Raw genomic sequence first — 13,448 nt, 5'->3', positions numbered from 1 at the left:
AGATGAAAATGATAACAATTTACTGTTCAATACAGAAATTGCACTTTTTCTCCATACCTTGAAAATTACTCAATGCATAAACTTATGAAAGGGTCAAAGTCAAGTTAAAGGGTGTGTACAGTTCTGGTCGAGGCGAGGATTTAGCTTTTAACGTTTTGCGAGATATTCAGAAACCACTCTATGAGATGTCAAAGAGCATGCAGTTCTAAGGCGTATCAAAAGTTTATTCGATGAAAATCGGTTTTGAAATGGCTGAGATATCCAAAAACAAGGTGAAACAAAGAGATCCTAATAAAGTTGTGGCATGTCGCCTTTTATTATTAGCACTTTTTTGGATATCTCAGCCATTTGAAAACCAATTTTCATCAAATAAACATTGAATCCTTCTTAAAATTACATGCTCTTTCATATTTCATACGAGGCTTTTCATTATCTCACTTAGGAATGTTCAAAACATGAATCCCCACCTCAACCAGTACTGTACAGTCCCTTTAAAGTTCTTAAATCCCCAAATACATACTCTCCTATTCATCCAATTAAACATAGGTCAAGGAAGGTGAACATTCAACACATTTGTGACAAACATGTCATTTCAATATTTTGCCAATTTTGTGCAAATGCAATCACACATTGTCCACATGTACTATAGACCTATTAGAAGAATCAAGCATTAGGCTGAGGCATACCAGTCGCCATAGCGATATTTCTAGTTTGGTTTGTTTTGTTTTTTGTTTTTTTTTGCTCTCCCGAACATTTGACATTTTGTAGATATACAAGGTCTTGTCGCCCCAGCGACGATAAATCAGTTTCATTAAATTCAAGATTTATTTTTAGTTAGGGTTCAGGTTTTGGTCTATTTTCAGCCCTCTGTGCAAAACTTTAACTTTGCGCAGGGGTCAGTTGGTGCATTTTACACTTTACTATGAATTCAGACTAGGAGTGTTCAGGGCAATCCATCATGAATTATTAATAAAGTATTCATGTGCCTTGTAGCAAGAGACCAGAAGCCTAGTCAGCAGAGCTCTGAAAAAGATGGTATTCGTGGTACTGTATTCATGTCATTGTTCAGGGTTATTGTAAGCACGCACACACATACAAAATTTGTATGCACATCATTGGTTCTGTGTAAAGTTCAATTTTGTACAGAGGGTTTAAAATCTGGAACTTAACTTTGATATTAATTATGGATGTAATGAAACTGATTCAGGGCAAATCCAAGCTATTTTGCACTAGTAACGCGTGGGACATCACAAACAAATTAAGCCCTATATTTCACAGATAGTTATGAAAGCTCAATTGTTTGGTTGTTTCTGATAGTAGGCATCTACACACAAAACAACAGAAATAATGAGAACTACTCATTCCGTAATTAATTTATGCTAATTTATTCTCCAGTAACACGTGGGACCAGAAAGGGCTCTTTTTTTTCTTTTACTTTGTTTCTCAAATACTGTGAAAATACCTGTACACTAAAAAATCATTATGAACAACTTGTTACACATCTATTACTTAAGACAAAACAACATGTTTCATTCATATTCATCGCTCTGTTTTCTCTCAAGGTCAATTTTAAAAAGATGGGTGTAGTAACGCGTGGGACGAGTAACGTGTGGGACATTTTTGTCACTATGGGTAATATTCTAAAAATGGCACATCTAGTTGAGAAATTTTTAAGTTTGGTATTTATTTTAGGCAGTAAGACAGATTCATAATATTTGACCCCATTTGCTTAAAGAACGGCTTTATTTACCACTTCAAAAATAATTATCATAAACAAACTGATCCATTTAGTACATCATTTTTATGGAGGCTATGCAAATCGTCTGATGAAAATGGATACAAGTAGGCTGTTAACCATTAGTAATTCAACTGCTTGAAACTACCTGTCTTATTGCTCCCTAAAATGCCCAACACTGCCTGTGCATTTTTTTTTTTTATAGTTTTATGCTTAACTATTTTTATTGTTTTCATGTAGAATACATAATTATGTAACATATTTTGAAAGAGGTAAAAGGTCAACAAAAGTATGTCAGAATTATTTCTGTGGCACACCATTCTCTTCGTAAAGTCATAATAGGCTTTCAAATTAACATAACTTACAACAGACAAAAATAAACATGCAGTAAACTATTTTATATAATTCAGAAAGTTGTTGAAATTAGAGTAATATTGCTGTATCCTTTATGAAGCCAAAGGCCAATACACAGAATCTTCAGTTGCTAAAGGGTTAAGATTGTACTTAGATTGGACAGAGCAGTGTTGTAGAGTTACAAGTACAGCCTATTGTATGGCCTGTAGTCTCCTCCCCCCCCCCCTTTTATGCAAAGTTGTTGATTTATACTATGGTGAAAGTCTGTTGTATGACTTGTGTCACACATGTACCTATTACTGTTCAGTGACCGTGATTCATTGTTTAGTGTAAGACATAACACTCATAGTCGCATATTAAGATCAAATACAAACCCTGAACAACTTTTTATCAAGCAAGATATTATTAAAGTGACAATAAATCTTGAGTTGTTAGACAACATCAAAGTACACGTTATTGTACATACATAACACGTACAATACATTCATTTCATTTCGTGACTGGAAAACAAAATTGGGTTAGTATAGTGCAGTGTTAGGTGACACTTTATTTGTTAAAAAAGAAAAGAAAAAGAAAAAGATTAAAACTGTGATTTTTATATATTGAAGGAAAAATTAAGTCATCTCTTCAATGAATGTTGCAAAGTATATTCACAATTAAGCAAAATATGGTGAGTTCTCTGAGACCCCGTTTACAGTGCGGGGCTGGGCCGAGCCGCGGCCAAGCCCAGCCTCAATTGCGGGGTCGAGCCCGGCAATTTTGTCCATTTACACTGCCGGGTTCGGCCGCGCTTTTAATTCAAACCTTTCAATATTTTGTTGTAGTGGCGCTCTGCTTGTAAACAAACGCAATATGTTATAGTCTGGTTTTCAGACCCTTTTTCGCCGTTCGGGCAAAGGCCTTTGCCGAAGGAAAAATCCTTTGCAGGACAAAACCACCTTAAACTATACTAGTTTTCGACGTTGAGGGGGTTAATATCCTGAATAGCAAAATAGTACGGGCAGAGGGTTTGGAAGCCAGACTAAAATTGGCCGCGCATTTTGCCCAGTTTGCGCTTACACTGAGAAAAGGCCGGTCTCGGCTGCGGCCGAGACCACCTCCAGAGCGTGGCCACATGCCCGGCCAATTTTGGCCCTGCATTTGGCCTTTTGCGCGTTTACACTGAAATGAAGGCGGGCTCGGCCGCGGCCGAGCCCCGCACTGTAAACGGGGTCATAGACTATATGAAGACCTATGAAGTATACAAATTCTGTTTGTTTCAGTTTATTTTGTTTTGTTTGTTTGTTTTTTGCTTTGTACAAAACTTTTCAAAATTTACTTCCAGCTCAGTAAAAGAATGCCAGGAATGCATAAGGCCAAAATAATTAATATTTTGAGTACTGTATCTCCAAATTCATTGTTCTATAAGGTTTGGGGAAATTCTACTTCTTTATGGAAAAATTTCAACATACTCCCATTGTAATACACATGCTGTCTCACACGTTACCTACAATTTCCCACGCGTTACCAGATCTAATTAAAGATTGTGTTAATTATATTGATCAGACTAACTTTTCTTCTGGTTATGATGGAGACTAAGGCCAAAAAAAAAAAAAAGGTTGTATTGGCGTAACATGAGATTTTCAAATAGGGTTGGTCGGGCGGATTTTTTTTTTTTTTTTTTGCTACCTGCATTTTACGTGTATAACTCGTGCTCAGTAAACAGTTACAACTGCTGCACCGTATGTGCTGTGTTCATCTATTCTACAAATCATTTATGAGGCCGATATTACTCGAATTATACCCCTTCACAGAATTTAAAGATGTTGAAATCGCTATCCTGAATGTTTTCACTTCATATTTTACTATTTTGACTTAGATAAGATAGATGCAAATTGACCCATATGTACGATCTTTTCATCGCACACGGCGATCTCTATTACAGTCCCACATATACAGATTCGTGTAACACAAGAAACCTATGGCAAAACTGTGCACAATATATTGCTGTCTGAATGCTAAGTATACACTGTATAAATCTTGATAGAGTACGTGTCCGTGTTGGAAACAGATGACGTACTGATCAAGCGAGGCTATGCGAGGCACTAGCGAGATCTCTCCCTCGTACATCCGATATCCCCAGAGCCGTTTCCACTTCCGGGTTTTTTGCGATCGCGATCGCAGTCAAGAAGATACTCGATATCGATAGCAAATTAAATAATAAAAAAACATAGGGTCGGCGGAATTTTTAGGGTCGGGCGGGTTACGCCAATACAACAATTTTTTTTTTTTTTTGGCCTAATGTAGATTTGGTCTTTTGAAAGTTTCAGGAAAATTCAATTACCAGCTTTTATGCAAATGAGAAAAAAATGACCTAAAAAAGTAACGCGTGGGACATGCCAATTTTTGCACGTCCCTCATTTGCATATTTAATTAGTTGAGAAACTGGAATTCATAGTCATGATAACTCCCCATTCAGACTTTGTGGTCCCACTAGTATTGGGCTACAAAAGTGGAAAACTTTTAAGATATCTTTAGAAATGCAACAATTTTTGATGTCCCACGCATTACCCAATTTTTAATTTCCCACGCATTACCCAATTTTTAATTTATGCAAATGTATTCATTTATTACTGGCCACACACAAGCAATTTTCTGTTTTCTCATTAAAATTCATGTATTTTAACATCTTGGCTTTACAATGACACCAAGTTTGTTTTATTTGAATCATTTTGAATTTTCAGCCATGAGTGATCAAATAGTTTGGACTTGCCCTTCATGCTTTCATATTCAAATGACATTAAATTGTACACCATTTAGCTACATTGTACTTATATCAATGACAGTGTTAATATCTGATATATAATTTTCAAACTGTCTTGGATCAAAAGTGGGAAATGTTTTTTTGTAACACCTATGTAAAGTACCTGGTATGTCCCTCACCATCTACATTGTAGTTTGCACGATAGCAATTGTAGTACAGAGTAAAAGTTCATAAATGTGTCTGTTTACATTCAAAATGACCAAGCTAGATCATCTAGATGACTCTACTTTTCATATCAATGACAGTGTTAATATCTGATATATAATTTTCAAACTGTCTTGGATCAAAAGTGGGAAATGTTTTTTGTAACACCTATGTAAAGTACCTGGTATGTCCATCACCATCTACATTATAGTTTGCACGATAGCAATTGTAGTACAGAGTAAAAGTTCATAAATGTGTCTGTTTACATTCAAAATGACCAAGCTAGATCATCTAGATGACTCTACTTTTGTACAGATTTGGCGAGGATATATACAAACTGTAAGTTACTGTATGAGATAGCACATGTTTAGAGTCTGTAGTGTGTCTATCGCAAGTAGAGGCTATAGTATTACATATAGTGTACAAGTTTACCAAAATTTCACCTGCTGACACGTGTGTAAGGTTGCACTGATCTTCCATGCTGCAAGTGCTGTCATGGTGATCAGTGTTATGCCTGGTGAGCAATGTTTTAGATATGACACGATATACAGTCAAACCTGCCTTTTGCAGCCACCTGTAGCAGTCATTTGGCATATGCAGCCACTGAGAAATCCCTCCAAGAAAAAAGCCACATTAAAGACTCTGTGCATATGCAACCCATTTAACGAGGCCAGTGGCCACAAGTTTTGTCTCCCCCAGTAGATAATAAAGGTGCGCAGACCCGGAAAGCGGACTTGTGAAAATGGGTCTAAGCGTAAGCACTAAAAAGGAGTCGATAGCGTAGATGTCTTTAGGAAGCTTGCGCCATCTGCCCACATTGATGCGTTCAACTAAACCACCAGGTCTATGTGCTTTCAACCTGTGTATAGCCGCCACAGACCATAAGGAGCCATTGCCCAGCTGATAATTCAGTGTGTTTCAAAATTGCGATTTGCAGCCATGCCTGTCATGTATGGCGAATAAGTTCAGTTCAGATAGTTAATAAACAAATTTGTGAAAAGCTTGGTGCCTGTATGCACGTTAGTGTGCAATTAGCTCAATTGATAATGAGAACGGCAAAGCTCAATGCATGAAGCTTGTGCATATTTGTTAGTTAGTGTATAGGTATGTACACATTTCTATACATGGTACATGTATACAAAAGTACTTAGATGTGTACAACCATGATACATAAATGTACATGTATGCAATCCACACAAAATGTCAGATAACCTGTCTATAGCAGCCACCCGTATTTATAATGACTACTCTTTTCGTCTCCCTTGGGTGGCCGCAATAGACAGGTTAGACTGCATTTCACAAACTCTAAGAAACAAGGATACTCTGTCATGCTCAATTGTGGGTTATAATGTTCCATTATACACCATCAGCCCGATGTGATTCAGTTTCACTGTGCCCTTTGGCCTCAAAGAAACAACACCTGGGCCATGTTTTATGAAGAGTTAAAATTGATTTAATAGTTGATCATAAGTTTATGGCAGCCTGTGTAGTAAGGAAATTTATATAATCAATTTAAATATCTTTTTGCTAAAGCGGGGTCCTGCCTACACTCACATTGCTTATTCATTTCTCATACACAATGCCATACCATCAGTTTATTTCGTGTGAGATCATTCAATTTGCACTACCTACTCCTATCACTGGTGTACCTGCCAACTGCTGACAGGCACACCAGTGATAGGAATAGGTAGTGCAAATTCTCAACTTTGTAAATTTGCTTGCAAAGGTGAAATAAATGGCCACACTTTCCTTGCTACTTATATACATGCTATCTCATGTTGGAAGGAAGACATTTCAGCTGAAGCCTAGCTGAATGCCAAAATGTTACATGCTCCAAACTTTTTCATAGGTCAGTGGTAAAAGCTAGTGACATCAAGGTTCCTGATACATGTTCTTACATCTTTTATGTTTCTAAATTACACAACATGTAACATACTTTTCTGTGTGTTTTTTTTTTTCTCACCAGTGTGTGGACTATTAAATTGCCTCCACCATGGCAGATGAACAAATTGCCCAGCAAGAACCTCCCACCGGTCAGCGTCTACAGCAGAGCAGCAATGTAGTACCCCTTGAAGAGGCAGTCTCTAATGTTGACCTTCTGCAGGATATTCCAACCCCAGACCCTCAGCCTTTGATAGAGGCTAAGACGATTGCCCTCACATACCATGCCAATTTTGATACTAACTTCGGTGACAGGACTGCCTTCATCACAGGGATAGCACGGTACATGGAGGAAGCAACAGTACACTCTGAGATGGTAAGGAATGTTATTTGATCAATTTCAGTATAATTTGCAATGAACACTCTTTAAAATTATAACAGACTTTGAGCATCCCAAATATCTCATTTCCAAGCTTCCAAGCATAATGTCAATTACCCATACAAGTAAAAGCAAATGAAAACAAAAAAACAAAAAAACAGAAGGAAATAAAGAATTATGACCCAATGAATCATCTAAATTAGGTCATGGTATTTTAGCATTGTTCAATTGAGTATAAACCTCCTTTTGTAATATTTACAATGTATTAGTAATGCAAACATATGGATGATTCCTGCCACATTGGAGATGTGATGGGCTAGAAAAATAATGGAATGACCAAGATAGAGCAAAGCTGTAAAAGCACTGAAAACTATGAATCATTTACAGGGATGATACAATGTATAAACAGAGTGTCCTTGAATGTGGCAAAATAATCAACAGTTTCTTTTCAAACTCATTACTGAAATATCATGTAAACAACAGCAAACAATGGGAGATGAGTATTACGTCATATAACCAAGGCAGATGAATGAAAGCCCCTACAGGTTGCCATCATAGATGGTAGATTCTTCCATCAAATTACTCAATACTGTGCTGCTCCTTATATGTGTTTGTTTGGGTTTTTTTTTTTTGTTCAGGGTTTTGTTGATCTGTTGGTTTGTGTGTTTTTTTTTTTTTTTCATTACCGTCAAAATAACTTTCAATATGGCTTCCATTTCCTTTGTTAGACATGGAAATGAAAATAGATGGATGGCTTGTTTAATTTGTTGGATTTTAAAGCTCACCTGAGCAGAAGGCTGAAATGAGCTATTGCAATTTCTCATTGTCCGATGTCCGTTATACACTGTATGACCAAATTTGGGGTCAGTCTTCACATTTTGATCTTCTTTTTGAAAATGCATGGTCTACTGTCACAGGTGTTGATTGCCATTGTGACGGAATATTGTATTTGATAAAAATGTAAATCAGTGAACAAATGGATGGTACCCCAAAGCTCCCAAAGTTTTCTATGTGCTCTGCCAGAATTGTGGAAGATGACCTTTGCAATACTCAGGTAAGCTTAGACCAGTTTCTAATGAGTTTCTAAATAGTTTGTGAAATGTTTCTATGTTCTTTTCAATCCCATGCATGTATGAAGGGAAAAGGAGAAGAGCTATTGACAGTTATCCATTATTTTTCCTGATGAATATTTATTTTCATTTCAATTGACTTCTGAAATTCTCATATTTCTTTGCCCTGCAGAATAAAATTTTGAAAGAAGGAGAAGAGCATGCAGTCATGTTGTACACATGGAGGAGCTGTGCAAGAGCTGTGCCCTCAGTAAGAACACATTCCCCTTTGCCATGTTATGTGTAGGGCTTGTTCCAACTCTCTGAAAACTACTTGATTGATATCATGTTTAAAAAGAATTACCTTTCAAATATGAATACCATACAAATACAAACTGATGCATAATAGTTCAGGTCCTGAGGGAATATGCAGAGAAAGTGCATATTAGAAAAAGCATTTTGTAGGTCTGATGTTTTCGCTCAATTTTCACCAATCTTAATATCAAGTATGGGGAAGAATTTCAGAGAAATGGTGTGTGAAACCATTTTTTTATGGAAAGCACCTTTTCTATGCTGTCATGGTTGTTGTTGCATTTCTATGCACTTCTTGTCCAGTTATAAAGATTTTTTTCCCACATGTGAAAAAGCTCAGAAAAGGATTTGATAGATTATAGTGAAATGCCAAGATAATTTGTATTCTCATCACACTGCAATCAAATGTTATCATATCAGTATTGATATAGCGATGAAATTCAGTGTTGTTGTTGGTTTGTTTGTTTGTTTTTGTTATTTACACAAAGTGTATAGTGTCATATAATCAAGAAAATAATTCAAAACTTGAAATGTTTCTGTGGCTTTTTATTTTCAGGCTTATTACACAAGCACTTGCATCATAGACACAATGTACAATGATTAAAATCCATTGTCATCTTTTTATCATTATATTCAATGATGTCAGTGTATTCTTATTACAGTATTTTGTGTTTTGCCACTTTGGTTTGGTACCATACTGGCAATAGCTTCATGCTGTTTGCCAGCATTATATTCCTGAAATGTTCATGAATCAAAAGAGTTCTGTACAGTGTATGCTCATGCTATTTATAATTTGAAAGATGCCTGGGTTCTGAGTGAATTTGCTTGCAGTGTTATTCCTGTACAATTTTGTACATTGATTTTCTTCATATGTCGGAATTGAATTGTTCATAAGTTGATTTATGCTTTAATCAATTCCCAGGGATTTGGTTTCAAATGGTTGTCTTACAGAATCCCACAACGAAGTCAGTAGTAGGGGCTGGTATTCTGTAGGCTTGTTTTGCACATTAAATATTGCAATTACTGAAGTGACATAAATTCTAAGCTTCCCTGAGTCACGGGTGACTGCTTTGGTATTCGAAGCCATTTGTCTTGTCAGAGTGTGCTTCCATACTGACAGTAATAGAGATAACTTTATCATCGTAGTTTTTACTGCAATTCCACATCATGTGAACTAGTTGACTTTGATAAACACAGTAAATCAGATATATGTGATGTGTGTAGTTAGAATTGAGTATAAATAAGAAAGTTTTGGAATCATTTAAAGTTTAAAGTTTCATGTTAAGTAAATAGTGATGCACCTACCTAGTAGTCGAACTCTCCTTTTTTGACACTGTATATTCTATGTATTCTTTTTCAGATCAAATCAAACCTACAAGAGAACAGAAGGGAAATCAAAGAGACATTCGTTGAGATCATGAAGCCAGAGATTGCCAAGCTAACAGCATTTATGCACTTCCAGGTGAGTAGCCAGCTCTGAACAAGCTTAATTGTTGAAATTCATGAATCATCAGTTTGTGGTTTAAATCATCATAGTTGTTACAGCAATGGATCTCTGTAAATGTCACATTTTCTCTGAAACTGTTTGGGTTTATTAAATATATTTTCAAGTAAAGGAGACCTGAGGATGATTTTCAGACTTTTACATTTGAGCAAGTATAAATTGGTCATATTGTGTACAGAGTATCAGAATTTATAGTAATTGGGATGAGGAATATGAATGTTTTTCAAAATTAACACCAAATCACAATGAACAAGGATTATGACATGGCAGCTTCACAATAAGGATGCATGATTGGGGGCTCAAGGAAGCACAACAAAAAAAGAAAGCATGCCTAAATTAAAGTATTGTAATTGTAATAGAATTACATTGGTACATTTTTGAAATATGTAAGCCTTCTCTGTCATCATTCTTGCTCATTCTAGCTGTTTTGGGTTTTTCAGGGTATTGGTTTTTCTGCCTTAGGACCACAATAAATTCCACAAATCTATACATGGAGCTATTGATTTATGTACTATGTGATGTGAGATTAAGAAAATTGTCTGGACTTCCCCTTTAAGTGATCCTTGCTAGGGTGTTTTACCAGAGAAAAGAGCCTGTTTATGAAAATCTAATCATGTCTTCTTGAGTGTACTGTTAAGCCAGATACAATCGCAGATTGCAGACCATAAAAAATTTATGAGCACCTCAAGAGCTAGATGGAGATATTGTGGTTGATCGATCGAGCAGGAATTTTTATGTATCTTTGTAAGAATTCATCATTACTAAAGACCCTTAAATTTGTTTACTTTTGATACCGGTAATCAAATTCATAATTATAGCATGCGATCCACTCATTAAAGTCAAGAGTATTCATTTCTTATCCTTTATGTTCAGAGACATTCTGCACTCTTTTTGTTTGTCATTGTGTGTTTTGGTTTGTCTTGTCCTGTTCTTACATCTTACATGCCTTGAACACATTAGATAAAGTTGAATGAATAGTTTTACAAATTATTGGTCAGCTGAAAATAAGGGACACTTCCTTTCTGGCTGCTGCCTACCACAGCATACCTGTAAATTTATGTATCTAATTATCATCATAACAGATTTTTTTTTTTTCACTGTTTAGTTGATATGTTCCTACATGTAGTTGTATATGTTTGTTTTTTTATGTATGTTCCTTGCCTTGGTGAAATAAAGAAACTTGAAACTAAATGAAATTTTTACCTGACTCAGTATTATGGGGCTTTTATTAAATGAAATATCATGTCTGCATCAGAAAGTGCAAATATGCCTGTCAAACACAGTTGGGTTAAATTTGGAAGAGCAGTTGCAATCACAGTTGATTATGCACTAGGTCCAACTATTTTAGAAGTGGTGCAAATCAACTTACATATGTAGTACAGTTTACAGCATTGTACTTGCATTCAGTGCATTGTGTAGACAAAAACTTTGGTGTGTATTTTGCTTTGCGAATCTTGGCTCCTCGTTAAAGTTTCACGTTTGCAAAAATTTCTGGTTTTAAGTGTTCGTCTGCACTGGGTATGTGAGTATACAGGTGCAGTATGTTTGTGCCTGTTTGTGTGCATGTGGGTATGTGTTTGTATATGTGCGTGTTTCTTTGTCTTCTTTAAGCCTTAGCCCAGTGTGTCTGCCTCTGTCTCTTTGAAATAATTTTCTGCCATATCCATTACCCTAAAGCAATACAATTCCATCTCTGGTCTGTAAGTAATAACAATGGTATTAATATCAAGTATAAAAAATTTGCAATTTTTATGTGCTGTACACATAGTACCATAATTCTTATACAATTCTTCACTTTTTTTTCAATACAAATAAGTATGTCTTCAGATTTTCTAAAGCTATCAAGGGAAGGACATGCTCAGTCTAATGTGACATGGTATGCTATTCCATTTTAAATCTCTGTAGTGGAAACATAGTAGTACTTTAGTACTTGCTACCAACATGCTGCTGACTCCTTTTTTTTTTCTTGTTTTTGACAAAGATCTAAATAATCCACAAGGGATGTATATACCCTAACATGTTCTGAACATACCAAGATGCTGGAAGCTGAACTACCACATTCACAAAGAGGCAGAATTTAATTTGAGAAAGCCAAGAGAGCGAGTCAATAAAATTTAGAGGGATGTTTAATAGCCATCCTTAATGTTCCCTTCTTGGTCATGTGATGACCACTCCTTACTAAATAGGATGCAAACTACTGAAGAACAGTACCTAAAATGTCATTTAAGGTGATGTACAGTACGATCAGTAGTTTTGAATGCAGTACTTAAAGGACAAGTTCACCTTCATAGACATGTGGGTTGAGTTAATGCAGCAATATTAGCAGAACACATCAGTGAGAGTTTGAGGAAAATCGGACAATCCGTTCAAAAGTTCTGAATTTTTGAAGTTTCTGCTCAGTCACGGCTGGATGAAAAGGCTATTTAGCTTGTGATGTCATGTATGTGTACAACGATATAAAGAAAGAATAAAGAAAATTCAACATATTTCCATTTTTCTCGCATAACAAAAGAACACTCAACTTTTCTCTTTCAGACGGCAGGGGGAGTAATATTACCCTCAACATACATCAGTAACAAGTCGAAGAAATTATGCACTTTATTCAAAAAGTAAAGTTTTGTGAAATTTTCTTTTTATTTTCCTTATATCGTTGTACGCATGTGACATCATACACTGTAGCAGTCTTCTCATCCGGCAGTGGCTGCGCAGATACTTTAAAAATTCATAACTTTTAAACGGATTGTCCAATTTTCCCAAATTTTCACTGATGGGTTCTACTAATGTTGCTGCATTCTCTCAATCCTTATGTATATGAAGGTGGACTTGCCCTTTAAAGGTAGGGAATCCCATTTGCATGCCTTAAATGAAAAGCTGTATAAATACAGTGGTATGTTGAAGAGAGTATCATTTTAGAAACTCCCATAAAGTACTGAAAGTGGAAGGTAACATTTAGTACATTTTTATTGACTGTTAGATTTTGAATTGAATTTTTTTCGGGGCTCACCGTAAATTCCAGTACATCGCTAGGCTACCTTTGCAGACCCATGCACTGCATGTGTGTCCATCATGTATATTTTGTGAATAAAGTTCATCAAAACTTACAAACATTTCTATATACATTCTTGCCACACACTCTATATGCTATTACATCAGCTCTTATACTTTTAGATTTGTGTTTATAGATAAAAAAAATACAGAAGACTGCAACAAAAAGGCTTAAGTGTGGCTGACACACAGAACTACTGAGTAGTTGAGTTCTGTGCATTATTCAAATTGTAGATAACTGT

At 35.9% G+C, this 13,448-nt stretch overlaps 1 protein-coding gene across 1 annotated transcript in view; it reads left to right on the top strand.

The window, feature by feature from the left end:
* LOC140246213 (cytoplasmic FMR1-interacting protein 1-like) overlaps positions 1-13,448 on the top strand; it is a 71,178-nt gene that overhangs the window by 14,558 nt on the left and 43,172 nt on the right. The window contains exons 2-4 of the mRNA XM_072325663.1: positions 7,003-7,293; positions 8,539-8,616; positions 10,018-10,119. Coding sequence (XP_072181764.1) covers positions 7,030-7,293; positions 8,539-8,616; positions 10,018-10,119 — 444 coding nt within the window. The 5' untranslated portion in view covers positions 7,003-7,029. The remainder of the gene's footprint in view (positions 1-7,002; positions 7,294-8,538; positions 8,617-10,017; positions 10,120-13,448) is intronic.

Source organism: Diadema setosum, chromosome 2 (assembly GCF_964275005.1).
Source record: "Diadema setosum chromosome 2, eeDiaSeto1, whole genome shotgun sequence".
Lineage (NCBI taxonomy): Eukaryota > Metazoa > Echinodermata > Echinoidea > Diadematoida > Diadematidae > Diadema > Diadema setosum.
The sequence above is the reverse complement of the archived record's forward strand: the minus strand, read 5'-3'. Positions and strand labels throughout refer to the sequence as shown.